The 18,712-nt window shown below is 41.9% G+C and overlaps 1 protein-coding gene and 1 non-coding gene across 9 annotated transcripts in view; one reads left to right on the top strand and one right to left on the bottom strand.

The window, feature by feature from the left end:
- The window catches only part of CCDC125 (coiled-coil domain containing 125), a 32,735-nt gene extending 21,683 nt beyond the window's left edge, over positions 1-11,052 (bottom strand). For 3 of the 8 annotated variants that reach the window (XM_049707932.1, XM_049707928.1, XM_049707931.1), the window contains exons 1-2: positions 9,968-10,362; positions 2,349-2,698 (exon numbers count right to left, since the gene is read on the bottom strand). In XM_049707932.1, the coding sequence (XP_049563889.1) occupies positions 2,349-2,658 (310 nt within the window). In that variant the 5' untranslated portion in view covers positions 2,659-2,698; positions 9,968-10,362. Of the gene's footprint in view, positions 1-2,348; positions 2,699-9,967; positions 10,365-10,393 lie in introns of those variants that run through there. The other 5 variants (XM_012533407.3, XM_033429944.2, XM_012533408.3 and 2 more) reach the window with 3 other exon arrangements.
- TRNAA-CGC (transfer RNA alanine (anticodon CGC)) lies at positions 6,972-7,044 on the top strand. Its single transcript has one exon. It is a non-coding gene; the product is annotated as a tRNA-Ala (tRNA).
- Positions 11,053-18,712: the final 7,660 nt, after the last annotated feature.

The following is an 18,712-nucleotide window of genomic DNA, read 5'->3' as shown; positions in this document are numbered from 1 at the left end:
GGAGAATCACTAGAAGTCTCCAGTAACTTCAATTATTCTCTCCTTAATGGGATCGATCAACTGAGACATTAATCTGGGCTTCCCAGGAACTTCATTTACATTGCAGTTTCACTGGCAATAGAAAAACATTGAAGTGATAAATTATAGCAAGAGAACAGGAAGTAAAAAGAAGCAAAAAAATTTAGAAAGAATATTTTGAAGGACATTAAAAATTTCTCAAAACAATTCTTTTCTTTGCTATTCTGAACTTTCATCAACATGACAGTAACCAAGGGAAAACCTAAGTCATGTTTTTACTCTGATAATTCAGGGTTCCAATGAAGGACAAAAGTGACATTGGGGAACTTCCCTGGCGGTCCAGTGCAGGGGGCATGGGTTCAATCCCTGGTCGGGGAACTAAGATCCTGCATGCAGCATGGTGTGGCCAAAAATAAAAAAATAAATTTTTTAAAAAGTAACACTGGGTTGACAATGACAAGTTCTATTCTATTAACACCTGTGGTAGGCAGAATAATGGCCCCCAAAGATGTCCACATCTTAATCCCAGAACCTGTGAATACCTAGCAAAAAGGATTTTGCAGGTGTGATTAAATACTTGGAGATAGAAGATTATTCTGGATTACCCAGGTCCTTATAAATGAAAGAAGGAGGCAGGGGAGTCAGTATCAGCATGAGGCAGCGGGAGAAGTGGCTGTGAAGACGGAGGAAGGGTACCACGGCCAGGGAAGGCAGCCTCTAGAAGGTGGAAAAGACAAGGGAGCGGGTTCTCCCCTAGAGCCTCCAGAAGGGAGGCAGCCATGCCAACACCGTGATTTTAGTCCAGTGAAACCTGTTTTGGATTTTTGACCTACAGAACTGTAAGAGAATAAAATTTATGTTGTTTTAAACCATTAAATTTCTGGTAATTTGGAAACTGCCTATTTGCAAGAGGAAACTAACACAATATTCTCACCTAGGATCAAGTCAACTTTGATAAAAAGACAAAAGTTGATAACTCAAAAAATATAGGAGCTCATACCATTACTATTACTTCTTGTTTATATCCCAGTAGTTTCCTCACATTTTTGTAAAGGCATCTTAGCATAATGTTCAATTTTCAACATCTTGCTTGCAAAACAGTATCCATCCTCTATGCATGATAAGGACTTGGAAGAAGAATATATAAATAATCCCATCCTAATTTCACGAAGGATTTTGAAGGACAGAGATCGATCCCCAGCTGCACCATGTTTTCGTAAATCTGAAATGTTTCTTAAATTATTTTCATGTTGTTCTAATTGTGTTTGTTCCACTTTGGTGGGGAAGTTTTACAATGTGGATTACAAAAGATTCAGCCACACCAGAGCTGTACCTCAGTGCAGGCTGGGACTCATCCACCAGTTCCGGGTCACTTCGCAGTTGTAACATTCTATCACAATATGATTCTGAATTTTATTCTCTCCTTAGTGTACAGCACAATTTATTTTTACTTATGATAAATTAATTTTGTTTTGAGAATTTTATGACATCCCTAAAATAACCTGAAGCCTGTGTGTTCTGCCTGTAACACTCCTTCCCCAGGTGAGCATCAGGCTTGCAGTGCTCCAATGTGACCTCTCTTTTTGTGGTATGCGGGCCTCTCACTGTTGTGGCCTCTCCCATTGAGGAACACAGGCTCCAGGCGCGCAGGCTCAGCGGCCATGGCTCACGGGCCCAGCCGCTCCGTGGCATGTGGGAATCTTCCCGGACCGGAGCACGAATCCGCGTCCCCTGCATCGGCAGGGGGACTCTCAACCACCGCGCCACCAGGGAAGCCCAATGTCACCTCTCTTGACCTGTGCCTCAAACAGCAGCGCCCTAGACCCTCCACTCACTCACTGTCTTTTCACGTACCACTGCCTGATGTTACATAGCTGTTGATTTGCAGGTTTATTTTCTGTCTGCTCTACCAGAATGTGAACTCCATGACATTAGGGCCTTTGACTATTTTATTTACTGATGTTATTCCCAGAGTTTGGTACTGTGCTGGGCACCTAACAGGTACCCAATAAATGTTTGTTGAATAAGACAAAAAAAGAACAAATGAAGTATACCACTACTTCACAAGAAAAGCAAGGTAAGTAATTACTTATTGATATAACTAACATATATGTATTGATGCAGAATAATTACTGTACTTCACAATTTGTATAATACGTGCAGACAGAAACATCACTTTTACCATCACCAATCAACCTCTAGAGGTGAATAAAGATAAATTTCTAAAATCCACGATGGTGACCCATCTTCATGTGTTGGGAGGCGGAGAGCATTGGTAAAATCCACAGGGCAGAAAAGAGAAGGAGAAAGAGGATGCTGGGCATTCTTACCAGTGCTACTTTGTCGGCCGTGATAGGGAATCTGGGGTCCTTCCGGGTATGTATCATGCAAGCTCTTATGCTTGGAATACTGAAAAATGGCACTGTTTCTTTCTTCCCCATTTCTTGAAAACGGGGGAGGACTAAAGGCCTTTCCATCTGATCTTTTTCTAGATGTAAATACATGTGAAACTTGCACTTCATAAATGCCGCCGGGCCTTCTTCTGAGGCCATACCCTAAATCGCCTTCTGCCATGTCATCGTCCTCTGCTTCCCAGGCCTGCCCCTCTGCCTCACTCGGCGGCCTCGCCTCCCTGCTCATCAGCCACGTGCCGCCTTTACCGTAGGGATAAACACGTTATCTGCAGTTAAGAGAAAACAGGAGTTAAAAAGCCGTCAGTATAATCCAGGTTGGGTTTGCCAGGGAAGAAAAGTTCCTTCCTGTATTTTGCAGGCACAGCCAGCAATGCACAAGCACACAGATGCCCCTTGCAATCCAACTGAAGCGGTTTGACATTTCAGGACTTTTCGGGTAAGAAAAGATCTGACTCCTTATTTCCAAGGAAACAGGAAAGACTTTTACTGAATCCAATAATCTACTGATCAGGATAAAGCAGATCAGGCTTTGCCAAGGAAAAAGAACGCCCCTGACAAACAAGCTTACAAAGGAAAGGGATCAGTTTTCACAAGCCGAAGGGCTGTATAAAATTCAGAAGAGTCTCTGAAAACCCAGCTTCCAATGACTAAGACCATCTTGCCTCTGTTCCTCACAACGCTTTACCTACTTCAGGTGCTCAGGGCCCTTACGCTCTCTCCTACGGCTCTACTTGGTTCATTTTCTATTTCTGTGCAGATACGATTAGGAGAGGTTTTGTCGGGACGGTGACAGATGGAGGGAAGAAGGTCCCCCCCATCGTCCCTCTCTTTCTCTAACCATGCCACACCTGTGTTCAAAACCCTCCAGTGTTTCTCAGCACAGAGTAAAAGTCAAAGCCCTTCCAATGGCGAGGGGCCCCAAGCTCACCTCTGCCCCGTACCCTCACCCTGCCCTCCCCAGCCTCCCTGGTATTACTGACCGAGCCAGGCATTCCTGCCCCAGAGCTTCGAGTTCCCTCTGCCTGGAACATTCTTCCCCCAGCCAGATGCACAGCTGGTTCCTCACCTCCTTGGGTCTTTCCTGCAGCGTCACCTTCTCAGCGTGGCATTTCCTGACACCCCACCTAAAACTGCCAACTCCTCTTCACTATCCCACTTCTCTGCTTGACTTTTCTTCTTGGCATTTATGACCTTCTAACATACCCCTCTATATTTTACTCATTTTTCAAAGCACACCATTCAAAGGGGGAAAGCAGTACACTTGGGAGCCTAGGGAAGCAGAAGGTGGCTCTGGCCTGCCTGTTACGCTTCTCAAAAGGTAGTGCGACCTGGACATTTCCTCTACCAGAGCCCAAACCCGCTCCCGAGGGCCCGAAGTGGAATGCAAGCTCCACAGGGTAGAGATTTTGGTCTGTTTGGATCACAATGCATGCCCAGTGCCTACACAGTTATCTAAGACGTGATCAGTGCGCAACAGTACTTTTAAATAAGTGGAGAAAGGGAGAAAGGAATAAACAAACAAACTGAGGGACTTCCCTGGCGGTCCAGTGGTTAAGACTCTGTGCTTCCACTGCAAAGGGCGCAGGTTTGATTCCTGGTAGGGGAACTAAGATCCTGCATGCCTCGAAGTGCAGCCAAAATAAATAGATAGATAGGTAGATAAATCAATTAATTAAATAAATAAAACCAATAAACTGAAATACTTGCCTGGGGTGAAAAACAAAACAGCTACCTCTGTAAGGCTCCACACCGGATAACCTGGGGCTAACTCTGGATAAAAATGCCCTACAGAGGGCTTCCCTGGTGGCGCAGTGGTTGAGAGTCCCCCTGCCGATGCAGGGGACACAGGTTCGTGCCCCAGTCCGGGAAGATCCCACATGCCGCGGAACGGCTGGACTCGTGAGCCATGGCCGCTGAGCCTGCACGTCTGGAGGCTGTGCTCCGCACCGGGAGAGGCCACAACAGTGAGAGGCCCGCGTACCGCAAAAAAAAAAAAAAAAAAAAAAAAGCCCTACAGAGAAATGCCCATCACTGAGCAACCCCCCCACCCCGTGTGGAGCCCACTGTGGGCACCTACCTGGTGACAGTGTCCACCTGTTGGCTGGAGAGCACCGGAAATGCTCAGCCTTGTCCCTCCAGTACAAGGGCAGTGAAGAGGGACTTTCACCACCAGCCATTTCAAAACAGCTGCTTTGCTGAAGGTATTTAGAAATATTTCATCCTTTTCTCAAGACTCATTTTTTTTTAAAAAAAAAAAAAGAAAATAAACACATCTGAAATCCTTTCTAAATATCCTGCTGTTTAAGTAATTGCTTACCAGGACATTCAAAAATAATTAAATCTCAGTCTTGTATTTTTGCTTAAGTCTCTCTCTTAGTCTCCCACTTTTAAAACCACACAAAGATGCCAAATAAATCTATCATGTTTGAAGGGGTTTCTGTTATTTTTAGGGTCAAGGTACCATACACTTTCAATGTTTAAAAACAAAGGCCCTTAAAGAATTAAAAAACAGGGGCTTCCTTGGTGGCGCAGTGGTTGAGAGTCCGCCTGCCGATGCAGGGGACACCGGTTCGTGCCCCGGTCCGGGAGGATCCCACATGCCGCAGAGCGGCTGGGCCCGTGAGCCATGGCCACTGAGCCTGCGCGTCCGGAGCCTGTGCTCCGCAACAGGAGAGGCCACAGCAGTGAGAGGCCTGCATACCAGTAAAAAATATATATATATATATACCAAAAAAAAAAAAAATTAAAAAACAAAACAAAACAAACAAAGGCCCTTAAAAATTTTAGAGAGATACATTATAAAAGAAGATACTTGGAGAGTTCCCCAGTGGCCTAGTGGTTAGGATTCCAGACTTTCACTGCCGGTGCCCGGGTTCAATCCCTGGTCGGGGAACTGAGATCCAGCCATAAAGCGCAGCCAAAAAAAAAGGAAGAAGAAGATACATAGATGGAAAGAGGCTCGATATCATTCATCAAGGAATTATAGATTACAATTACAAAAAACTACAATGAGATTCCACCACGTACCACTGTCAATTCCAGGTGTTGCCAAGGATGTGGACACCCAAATACACTGATGGCAGGAGTATAAGATGGTACAACCACTGTGAAAAAGTTTGACAGTTTCTTTCAAACAAGTGACCCAACAACTGCATTCTTAAGCTTTACCCATGAGAAATGAAAACATGTGTTCATACAAAGATGTGTGCATGAATGTTCGGAGTATTATTCAAATTAGCCAAAAAACTGAAAACAATCCAAATGTCCATCAACAAGAAAATGGACAAATTGTGGTAGTCCACACACAGAATATATTCAGTAATAAATAATACATTTCTGATACATGCAATAATGTGGATGAATCTTACATTATGCTAACAGAAGAACCATGTATTGTATGAAATCCAGGCAAAACAACAGATCAATGGTTACCTGGGGTGGGAAGGTTGGCTTCAAAGGGCATGAGGGAACTTTTCTGGGGTGATGAAAAAGTCTTGTATGTTGACTGGAATGATGGTCTGTCAAAACTCATTAAACCATATACTTACAATGGTACATTTTATTATATGTAAATTATACCTCAATAATATATTAAAATGTATTTTTAAAAACAGAAAAAAAATGAGACCTTTTAACTAGATTAGGGGAAAAGACGACAAGTGTGTTAATCAGCTGTGTCCTCCTAGAAAAGAAAATGATTAAACTGGATGCCTTAAATTGGCAACAACTTGGGCTTCCCTGGCGGCGCAGTGGTTGGGAATCCGCTTGCCAATGCAGGGGACACAGGTTCAAGTCCTGGTCTGGGAAGATCCCACATGCTGCGGAGCAACTAAGCCCGGATGCCACAACTACTGAGCCTGTGTTCTAGAGCCCGCGAGCCACAACTACTGAGCCCACACGCCTAGAGCCCGTGCTCCGCAACAAGAGAAGCCACCGCAATGAGAAGCCCGTGCACTGCAACGAAGAGCAGCCCCACTCACCACAACTAGAGAAAGCCCAAGTGCAACAAGGAAGACCCAACATGGCCAAAAATAAATAATAGATTAATTAATTAATTTAAAAAATTGGCAACAACTTTTAAGCCATGATCTAATAACAGCTAGCACTTGTTGCTTGCTTTCTGTGTGCGAGGCACTATTCTAAGTGCTCTACTTAGATTATTCTATTTAATCTTCACAAACACTTTACAAGACAATACTATTGTTAAGTCTAGACAATTACACTGAAGTACAGAGAGGTTAAATAACATAGCTAAAAAGAGAGAGAGCCAGATTCTGAATCTAGACCCCTCACGTCAGAGATACTGTTAGACTCTTAGCCACTGCTTTCTATCTTTCAGAGAACTTCAATGAGATTAACATCAGAGTAAACCAAGTTCCTATTATTTATGATATCAAGTAAAACTGAGAGTAAAAGTCTAAAACAGCTAGTTTGGCAACACTCAACAAAGTATATTGGACCCATTTTTTCCCAAAATTTTTATGAAATCATCTTGGTTCCTCTACAAGTTTATTTCCTAAATAAGTTTGTCTAGGGACTTCCCTGGTGGTCCAGTGGGTAGGACTCTGTGCTCGCAATACAGGGGGCCTGGGTTCGATCCCTGGTCGGGGAACTAGATCCCGCACATATGCTGCAACTAAGAGTTCGCATGCTGCAACTAAGAAGTCTGCGTGCCGCAACTAAGAAGCCCTCATGCCACAAGAAGATCCCACATGTTGCAACTAAGACCCGGCGCAGCCAAAATAAATAAATAAATAAATAAATAAATTTTTAAAAATGTTTGTCTATTTTTATTTGTCAAGGTAGATAGGATATTACTTACTGAATCAAAGACTAATCCCTAAGAGGCTGTATTTTACCTCTAGTGCAGCCTCCTGCCTCTGTTAAGAAGGGCCTGGTCAGGGTCTGGTAGCCAACAGTGAAGAAAACAGAATTGGTCAACGCAAAGGAAAAAAGCAATAAGAGGAAAGAGTAAGCAATCACAGGATCAGCTAAGAATATTTTTCAATGTGCCACATATATTCAGGCATCACAGGTACACCTTCCTACTGTTCAGAGGTGAACAAAATGAGCTTTCACATGGTCTAATGCTCTAGTGTTTTTTAAAATGTAACTTTGGGAATTGTTGGCTGTGTACTCTCCCACTGTTATATACTAATTATATAGTAATATTAATACGTAATGCAGTCGGGACTTCCCTGGTGGTCCAGTGGTTAAGACGTGACTTTTGGAACACATTTTTTCTAAGAAAGGGGAAAAAAGTTGAAGTTACTAACATTCCATTCAACCAGTTTTGGGTTTTTTTGGATTTTTTGCGGTACACGGGTCCCTCACTGTTGTGGCCTCTCCTGTTGCGGAGCACAGGCTCCGGACACGCAGGCTCAGCGGCCATGGCTCACAGGCCCAGCCGCTCCGCAGCATATGGGATCTTCCCGGACCGGGGCGCGAACCCGTGTCCCCTGCATCGGCAGGCGGACTCTCAACCACTGTGCCACACGGAAGCCCCATTCAACCAGTTTTAAATGCATTCAAGGCTGACAACCAAGGAGGCAGCAGGATGTGTGACAGAGAAGGGCCCTGACCCAGAAGGCCTGGGTTCAAATCTCACACCACCACTTGCTGCTCTGTGATCCTGGGCAAGTCATTTAATCTCTCAGAGTCTATTTTAGGATTTCCAAAATGGCTTTAAGCATAACTACTTTATAGGAGTATTTTGGACACTATCAATATATTTGAAATCAATGTTCATTAATATGAATTTGAGTATTAGTTTCTTCATTTGTCAAGTCAGGGGACTGGATAAGTTTCTTCCGTTCTTTAGACCTCTAAAATTCTGGCTCTATAGCAGCATTTTCCAAAGTGTGCCCCATGGAACCCTGGCTCTATGGACTATTAGGTGTTGCTAGAAATAAAAAGGTCCTTTTGGTCTTATTATGGGTGTCTTCTTATGCCAGCCCAAGCATACATGACTTGCCCAAAATTACACAGGCAGTGGCAGGGCCAGAACTAGAATCCATATCCCTGGCTCCTGGCCCACTTGGGAATGGCGACTGAATGAACAGACTACAGACCGTGAGCACACAATCTTCTACTCTTCCATTAAAACAATTCTGAAAGTGATGTGTATCTTCCTAATTGCTAATTCTAAGATCTAGCCTCATTCCTCAGGCTCCTGCGCTTCTGCAGAAGCTGTGATGCTACTGACACCATGTCCAAGTCCTCTGGCCCACCTTCATTCCTCAACCCCACAGGGATCCCTGACTGGCTCCTACCTGCCCACTCAGACTCCTTTGCCTCTTCCTGTCCCTTCTGTATGTTTGGCTTCCACTCCTGAAAACTCTTAAAATACACATCCCCAGCTCGATATCCTGCCAGCATTTCAAACACAGCTTGTTCAAAAACAAATGCATTACCCTCCCCACTGCCACCCCAGGTCTCCTGCTGAGTCCTCTGTTTCTGCAAACCCATCAATCATGCTCCAAAATATCCAGGGCCAAAACTTTGGGATTTGGGGTTTTTTCCTTTTTCTTCTTTTCAGTGCCTTCAGTTGCCAAGTCCTCTAGGTCCACAAAATCTCCCCAAACCATGTCCTTCTTTGCATATCAACTTCACAGCCCCGGATGAACTTCTTTTACTTCTCCTGGGCTAAACCAATACTTCCCTAACTGATCTACTCCAAGCCATTGCTGCCAACTCAGTCATCTGCAAGCACAGATCCAATGATGCCCCTCTCCTGCCCAAAAACATTCCATAGCTCCCATGATATATATGATTAAAGTAGGTGTCACCTTGTTTTCCACAACGTAACCAGTTTTCACTTCCTGTGCCATCTGCCAGTATTCCCTGGGCATGCTCTGTGCTTCCGTGGAAAAGGGATTGTACCTGCTCCCAGGCCCCCTCAGCCTGGTCTCGTTAAAGCCTCTGCCGGAGCCATTCTCCACCCAGAATGCTTTCTCCTCTCAGGCCCTCCTCAGGGTGACAGCCACTCCCTCCAGTAGCCCTCCTGACTCCCCTGGGCCAGATGTGCTTTCTTCTACCTCTGAGCCCTCCTAGCTCTGCGTTGTATCCTTCTAATAGTCCGTATTTCCTACCTGACTTGCTTTTTTATCACACACGGCCCTACTGTAGGGAATGAGTGTCTCTCATTTACTTGCGCATAACAGGTGCTCCAGAGACACTTAATGGATGGAATTGAAAAAGAAAACAGATTCCTGCCCGGAAAACTTGAACTAGAAGCATCCACACCCACTAGCCAGACAACTACTTCCTTAGCAAACAAGTTGATCAAACAGACACGTAATTCCTGTCAGGCTTGGCAAAAAAGGAACTGACTTCAGCCCTTTCTGTAAACAGTGATCTGCAGCATACCGCTGTAGGATTTTGTTTAAATTTTAATGTTAAAATAATTTTAGATTTACAGTAAGTTGCAAAGATAGTACAGTGAGCTCCTGTATGCTCTCTACCCAAATTCCTCTAATGCAATATTAGAGTACATTTATCAAAAATAAGAAATTAACATTGATACACGCACTTACCAAATACTTTATCAGGACTTCCCCAGTTTCTCTACTGATGTCCTTTTTCTGTTCTAGGATCCAATCCAGGATACCACATTGCATTTACTGCGCTGTAGTTTTAAGGCTCATAATTAGCAGAAAAATATAGAAAAAGTAATAATAAAGGAGGAGATGAGAGAGGTAGAAAGAGTCTTTCAAAATCTATTCCTTATTTCTACAATATAAGATGAGGACATTCAACTAGCAAGAGCGGAAAAAGGAGCCAGTTTACCAGCTTGTACATAACTTGCCGAGCTTCTCGAATTTGCGCAGCCCCGCCCGGGGGTCTGGCCCCGGACCCTCTCCACTGTCCTTGGCGGGTGAGGAACCGAGAGCAGGTCTAAGTGAGCTGAACCCCGGCCGCCTCGCGCCGCCCCCGTCCCTCCGCCCCCTGAGCGCGCTCACCTGAGGCCGAGTCTCCACGCTGCGCTGGCCACCGTTCCTCCAGCCACGTGACCGCGCTGCGCGGCCCCAACCGGAAAGGCGGGCGTGGCGGCCGGGGGCCCGACACCGGCCCCTGGCTCTGCGCCAGAGCCGGAGCTCACATGGTTAGGGGACGGCGCAGGTAGCTCTGTCCGACTTAGACCCCGGTAACGTGACCAGCTGTGCGCAACCGAGTTTTAAATAATAGCTCGAGACCTAGAAAAACAGGGCGAGGCAGTGCGTGCGTCAGTGAAGGTAAAGTTAGCTGGTTCAAATATTAAGCGTCTAGGAATCGAGTAAGAGAAAGATGGAGCTGAGCTGGAGCGGCGGCTCTTGAAAAGCAGGCTTTCAGAGCTAAGGAATGAGGGGGCCTTGTAGGCCAGAGGAGCTGCTGGGGCACAGGCCAGGCAGTGGGAAGGAGCCAGAGGGCAGGGCCTGGTGGGCCTGGAAAGCTGCTATACGGGCCACCCATTCCTGTGAATATACGGCGAAGGGCCCTATCTCCCTTTAACCCCTCCCAAAACGTGCTGGGTCATTAGCTTCACCTGGTGCAATGATTTTGGTATTATTCCCTAATACCCAACATCCTTGAAATAACTGAAGGAATTTTGTAGTGGTCAAAAACTTGACCAGATTTAATGATTACTCTGGATTAGAAATAAACTAATGCCATAGAAAATTCAGTTAACAATGACATTAAGAAGAAAAAAAGGATGACTCTACTACCCAAAGCAATCTATAGGTTCAATGCAATCCCTATCAAACTACCACTGGCATTTTTCACAGAACTAGAACAAAAAATTTTGCAATTTGTATGGAAACACAAAAGACCCCGAATAGCCAAAGCAATCTTGAGAACGAAAGAAGGAACTGGAGGAATCAGGCTCCCAGACTTCAGACTATACTACAAAGCTACAGTTATCAAGACGGTATGGTACTGGCACAAAAACAGAAAGATAGATCAATGGAACAGGATAGAAAGCCCAGAGATAAACCCACGCACATATGGTCACCTTATCTTTGACAAAGGAGGCAGAAATGTACAGTGGAGAAAGGACAGCCTATTCAATAAGTGGTGCTGGGAAAACTGGACAGCTACATGTAAAAGTATGAGATCAGATCACTCCCTAACACCATACACAAAAATAAGCTCAAAATGGATTAAAGACCTAAATGTAAGGCCAGAAACTATCAAACTCTTAGAGGAAAACATAGGCAGAACACTCTATGACATAAATCACAGCAAGGTCGTTTTTGACCCACCTCCTAGAGAAATGGAAATAAAAACAAAAGTAAACAAATGGGACCTAATGAAACTTAAAAGCTTTTGCGCAGCAAAGGAAACCATAAAGAAGACCAAAAGACAACCCTCAGAATGGGAGAAAATATTTGCAAATGAAGCAACGGACAAAGGATTAATCTCCAAAATTTATAAGCAGCTCATGCAGCTTAATAACAAAAAAACAAACAACCCAATCCAAAAATGGGCAGAAGACCTAAATAGACATTTCTCCAAAGAAGATATACAGAGTGCCAACAAACACATGAAAGAATGCTCAACATCACTAATCATTAGAGAAATGCAAATCAAAACTACAATGAGATATCATCTCACACCAGTCAGAATGGCCATCATCAAAAAATCTAGAAACAATAAATGCTGGAGAGGGTGTGGAGAAAAGGGAACCCTCTTACACTGTTGGTGGGAATGTAAATTGATACAGCCACTGTGGAGAACAGTATGGAGGTTCCTTAAAAAGCTACAAATAGAACTACCATATGACCCAGCAATCCCACTACTGGGCATATACCCTGAGAAAACCATAATTCAAAAAGAGTCATGTACCAAAATGTTCATTGCAGCTCTATTTACAATAGCCCAGAGATGGAAACAACCTAAGTGTCCAACATCGGATGAATGGATAAAGAAGATGTGGCACATATATACAATGGAATATTACTCAGCCATAAAAAGAGACGAAATTGAGCTATTTGTAATGAGGTGGATAGACCTAGAGTCTGTCATACAGAGTGAAGTAAGTCAGAAAGAGAGAGACAAATACCGTATGCTAACACATATATATGGAATTTAAAAAAAAAATGTCATGAAAAACCTAGGGGTGAAACAGGAATAAAGACACAGACTTACTAGAGAATGGACTTGAGGCTATGGGGAGGGGGAAGGGTAAACTGTGACAAAGCGATAAAGAGGCATGGACATATATACACTACCAAAAGTAAGGTAGTTAGCTGGTGGGAAGCAGCCTCATAGCACAGGGAGATCAGCTCGGTGCTTTGTGACCGCCTGGAGGGGTGGGATAGGGAGGGTGGGAGGGAGGGAGACGCAAGCGGGAAGAGATATGGGAATGTATGTGTATATATAACTGATTCATTTTGTTGTGAAGCTGAAACTAACATACCATTGTAAAGCAATTATACTCCAATAAAGATGTTAAAAAAAAAAAAAAAAGAAAAAAAGGGAATTTTATTAGGGCCAAACTGAGGATTATAACCCAGAAGACAGACCCTCAGAAAGCCCTGAGAACTGTTCCACCTGTTAGAAGTCTAAGACACAGTTATATCCGTTTTCAAGACGGAGAATCTTACGTGGAAATGACATACTGATATTTTACATAAGGTTCACCAAAGATACATAGCCCAGGTAAGCACGTGGAAAGCGAGCAACAAGGCACCATGACCCCCTACAGAGCTACGCTTCTTTTAGGAAGTTACATGGCTAGCATCAGAAGAAAGGGAAAAAATTGATTTCTACGGTGGAGCATGCGCTTGTATCTTTGGGGAGCTCTGGTTAATGTTTAATGCAGATGCACGTGCACATTAGGGAGGGAGGAGGCCCAGAGGGACACACAGAGAATTTTATGTTTAACTTTTCTTGTTCTGCCTTAAAGGATACATTTTATTTCATCACTAGTAAACCCTTTTCTCGCAGTAACAAGCTTCTTAATCTTCCTCTTCTGCAAATCCATAACCATCCATTTCCCCAAAGTAAAGATACCTAGATATGAAGAAAACGAGACTTAGAACTGAGGCATTAATTTCTCCTGATTATGAGCATACTAGAAGCTCAGGGATTTAGATTACCATAAAAGATCAATATGTTTATAACTTTAAAGCCAGTTCGCCTGCTGTCTTGTTTAGTGTGATGAGCATGTTCAGTAGCTTTACAAACCCCCAATAATTTTTCTTCACTTAAAACTGTGACTTAACTATTTAAAATAGCAGTCTTTAAAATTTTTCAAGTCTCTCCCCTAAAAAAAAAACTTAAATAACTCTGTTTTCTTTGTCAGAACTTCTCCAGAATGCAGAACTTTGATTGCATGCATATAAAATTTATTATGAAACATTTTGAAGTAATGTGGTATGCAGTTAAGTTTCTGGTTTATTTTTTTGTGTATGGAGGTACATCATTTGTTGAAAGATTATTATTTCCCCCATTGATTTGTCTTTGCACCTCCATCAAAAATTGCCCCTATATGCGTGGGTTTATTTCTGGACTCTATTCTGTTCCACTGATATGTGTTCATCCTTCCACCAATACCACACTGACTTAGTTTACTCTTTATAGCAAATCTTTAAATCAGTTACTGTAAGTCTTTTAACTTTGTTCTTTTTCATCATTGGTTATTCTGGTTCCTATATATTTCCATATAAATTTTAGAATCAGCTTATCAATTTTTACTTTAAAAGAGTATGCTGGAGGGCTTCCCTGGTGGCGCAGTGGTTGAGAATCCGCCTGCCAATGCAGGGGACACGGGTTCGTGCCCCGGTCCGTGAAGATCCCACGTGCCGCGGAGCGGCTGGGCCCGTGAGCCATGGCCGCTGAGCCTGCGCGTCCGGAGCCTGTGCTCCGCAACCGGAGAGGCCACAGCAGTGAGAGGCCCGCGTACCGCAAAAAAAAAAAACAAACAAAAAAAGAGTATGCTGGAACCTAAGTGTCCATCGATAGATGAATGGATAAAGAAGATGTGGCACATATATATGATGGAATATTACTCAGCCATAAAAAGAAATGAAATTGAGTTATTTGTAGCGAGGTGAATGGACCTAGAGTCTGTCATACAGCGTAAAGTAAGTCAGAAAGAGAAAAACAAATACCGTATGCTAACATATATATATATATATATATGGAATCTAAAAAAAAAATGGTTTTGAAGAACCTAGGGGCAGGATAGGAATAAAGATGCAGATGTAGAGAATGGACTTGAGGACACCGGGACGGGGAAGGGTAAGCTGGGACGAAGTGAGAGAGTGGCATGGACTTATAAATACTACCAAATGGAAAATAGCTAGTGGGAAGCAGCCGCATAGCACAGGGAGATCAGCTTGGTGCTTTGTGACCACCTAGAGGGGTGGGATAGGGAGAGTGGGAGGGAGACTCAAGAGGGAGGAGATATGGGTATATATGTATATGTATAGCTGATTCACTTTGTTATAAAGCAGAAACTAACACACCATTGTAGAGCAATTATACTCCAATAAAGATGTTTAAAAAAAAAGTATGCTGTGATTTTGCTTGGGATTGAATTTATAGATCAATTTGGAGAAAACTGACATGTTAATAATATTTATGAGTCTTGAAATTCATGAACATGGTATATCCATCCATTTGGATCTTTGATTTCTCTCATTTGATTTTCTGCATGCAGATCTTGCACATATTTTGTTAGATTTATACCTAAGTATGTAATGCTTTTTGGTTCTATTGTAAATGGTATTGTTTTAATTTCCAGTTGTTTTCACTACTATATGGAAATGCAGTTGATTTTTTTTTTTTTTGCAGTTGATTTTTGTGTATTGGTCTTGTATCCTGTGACCTTGCTAAGGTCAGTTATTCATGTAGCTTTTGTGTGGTTTCTCTTTGGAATTTCTGCATAAATAATCATGTTAATTGAGAATAGCTTATTTATTCCTTTCAGCTCTTTTATTTTCTTGCTTAATGCACTGGACAGGACTTCCAGGACGACCAATTTGCTTTTTATTTGCTAGTCTTGCTTAACAAATTATATTTTTCTAATCTCCCCTTCCATAAAAATAAACCTCTTAAAAAATAAACCTCTAGATGGATTTCAGGGGCCTGTGAATCTTTGAAAAATATAAGCAACATTTTATGTTAGTACGTATATCTGTATTTCCTTGGAGGAAGTGGGTTCATAGCTTACATCGGACTGCCAAAGGGATTTATGTCATCAAAAGGATTAAGGAATAAATTTTAAGTAAAAGCACAGGTATAATTTTCATGATCTTGTTTTTCACATATGCAGCAACCAAAGTTATTAAGAACAGTGTTTTTTGTTTTTGTTTTTACTTTGCCCTCTCCCCCGTTGATAGGAAAGAATAAATATTTCTCTGCAGTTTTGACCCCTATCACTTTTGTGTTAAAGATAAACACGAATTTAAATGTTGGTAGGGATTGGTGGTAGGACATGCTTAGAATGCAGAAGAAATACAGCTCAAGTAAGGCCAATACCTTATTTCAAAGCCCGCAAAAATAAAAATATAACAAGAAGGGCATGAGGGGAAAAAATGACTAGTTATCCACGTATCAAAGCTTATTATCTTAAGACACTCTTGAGAAACTGAATAAATCACGTTAAGAAGTCTCATTTAAAGAAATATAAAATGATTCAAAATTTGCCACACTTTTATCTCCTTCAGTTTGGTTTAAATCAGCCTATTTAAACAAAAAGTTAACAAGTAGGTTTGGATAAAACCAGAGACAAACAGTAAATAGGATTATTTTTAAGACCTTTTTCAAGCAACTATAAGATGTTAAAGCATTGTCACTAGTTTCACATGAAAACCTAGGGCTGAAATTAATAAGTATATTAATATTTTTAAGATTCTCATAATGTATTAGATTCCATTATTTCCTTTCTGTTGAAGGAAAATCTTTATTATTATGAGCCCATGTTAGTGTTAGGATGGATAATTATTAGCAATCAGTTGACAAGCAAGAGAATTTAGTGAATCCCTGTAGTGAAAAGAATATTGTCTTTTCAAAACAGCCATTAGTGGGAATTCCCTGGCGGTCCATTGGTTAGGACTCCATGCTTCCACTGCAGGGTGCGTGGGTTTGATCCATTGTCAGGAAACTAAGATCCCACAAGCCACGTGGCCAAAAAAAAAAAAAAAAAAACAGCAGCCTAATACTACTAAAAATAACAACAAACACATATATCGTGCTTAGTATGTGTAAAGCACTGTTTGTTTCGTCCTTATAGTAGTCCTCTGAAGTAGTAGTTGTCCTCATTCTATATTTGATTTGATCCCACGTAGTACTGGTAAAACCTTTGTGATAGTATCCTACTAGTCTGGGTAAGCTTTCTTCTCCATACCCATCCTTCAAGGACCTGCATCCTACGTCATGTATCCTTAATTTTTTTCTTTTATTCTCTCATTATGCTAGAACCTCCATAAGGGCACGTATCACAATCTACTATTTGTTTAAAGTGCCCATTTGAGTGTTTATCTTCTTTGTGTACTAGATTAAGATCATCTGGGGCTTCCCTGGTGGCGCAGTGGTTGAGAGTCCGCCTGCCGATGCAGGGGACACGGGTTCGTGCCCTGGTCCGGGAAGATCCCACGTGCCGCGGAGCGGCTGGGCCCGTGAGCCATGGCCGCTGAGCCTGCGCGTTCGGAGCCTGTGCTCCGCAATGGGAGAGGCCACAACAGTGAGAGGCCCGCGTACCGGTAAAAAAAAAAAAAAAAAAAAAGATCATCTGGAGGTCAAGAATTTATGTTAGGAGGACTTCTGCACCACAGTGATTTGCATGGAGTCTACATTACAGGTAATCTGTTTATTAAAATGAACCTTTTAAATGTTATACTTGCATACAATTTATCTTCCAGGAATTTACTTGATAAACCTGCTCATGTGCAAAGTTGCATACGCATTAGGCAGCACAGCTCAGTGGGTAAGAGCCTAAGATGGAATCCAAACTGGTAACTTTGCTGTGATCTTAAGTCACTTAATCCTTCTGTGCCTTGGTTCCATCACCTGTAATGACAATAATAATACCTACACCTCAGACAGTAGTCATGTGAATTAAGAGTTCACTTTTTGAAATGTGCTTAAAACAGTGCCTGCCACATAGTAATATATGTGCTATTCTCTTTTTTGTATTTTTTTATTGAAGTATAATTGATTTACAATGTTAATTTTTGCTGTACAGCAAAGTGATTCAGTTATACATATATATAGTTTTTTGTATTCTTTTCCATTATGGTTCATCACAAGATATTGAATATATAGTTCCCTATGCTATTCTTTCTTATTATTCTTGCACCATTTGCAATAGTAAAAAGCTGGAAACAACCTAAATGTCCATCAATAAGGGACTCAAACAATGCAAAGATGCTCAACATCATTAATCATTAGAGAAATGTAAATCAAAACCAAAATGAAATATGACTGTACATCTACAGGATGGCTATTAGATGAACAGTAGCAAGTGTTGTCAAGGATATGGAGAAATTAGATCCCTAATACATGGATGGTAAGAATATAAAGTAGTGGAACCACTCTGGAAAAGTTTGGCATTTCCTCAAAATGTTAAACTCAGTTGCAATATGACCCAGCAGTTTGCTTCTTAGCTATATCCAAGAGTTGAAAACATACGTCCACACAAAAACTTGAACACAAATGTTCATAATTCATAATAGCCAAAGTGGAGGCAACCCAACTCTGCCACTGATGGAATGGATAAACAAAATGTGGAATAGCCATACAGTGGAATATTATTCAGCCATACAAAGGAACGAGGTATTCGTAAAGCTTCAACATGGATGATCTTGAAAACACTATGCTAATTGAAAGAAGCCAGACACAAAAGATGACATATCGTATGATTCCATTTATATAAAATGTCCAGAATATGCAAATCTATAGCAACAAAGTAGATTAGTGATAGCAAGGGGCTAGAAGGGAAGAATGGGAAGTGACTGCTAATAGGTATGGGATGTCTTTTGGGTGGGGTGATGAAAGTGTTACAGCATGGGATAGTTGCACAGTCTTGTGAATACGATTTTAAAAATGGATTGTACACTTTAAAATGCTGAATTTTATGATATGTGAGTTCTACCTTAATAAAGTGAATGAAGAATTGGAAGGTCTGTATGTTCTAAGATAGTATAATATCCAAAATATATTAAATGAAAAAGAAATTACAGAAGTTTGCATGGTATGCTACCATATGCTTAAAAAAAAAGTACACACACACACATGCTTTGCAGGCATAAAATCTCTGAAAAGATACACAGGAAATGAGTAACAATATTTCC

This window comes from Orcinus orca, chromosome 3, assembly GCF_937001465.1.
Source record: "Orcinus orca chromosome 3, mOrcOrc1.1, whole genome shotgun sequence".
Classification (NCBI taxonomy): domain Eukaryota; kingdom Metazoa; phylum Chordata; class Mammalia; order Artiodactyla; family Delphinidae; genus Orcinus; species Orcinus orca.
The sequence above is the reverse complement of the archived record's forward strand: the minus strand, read 5'-3'. Positions and strand labels throughout refer to the sequence as shown.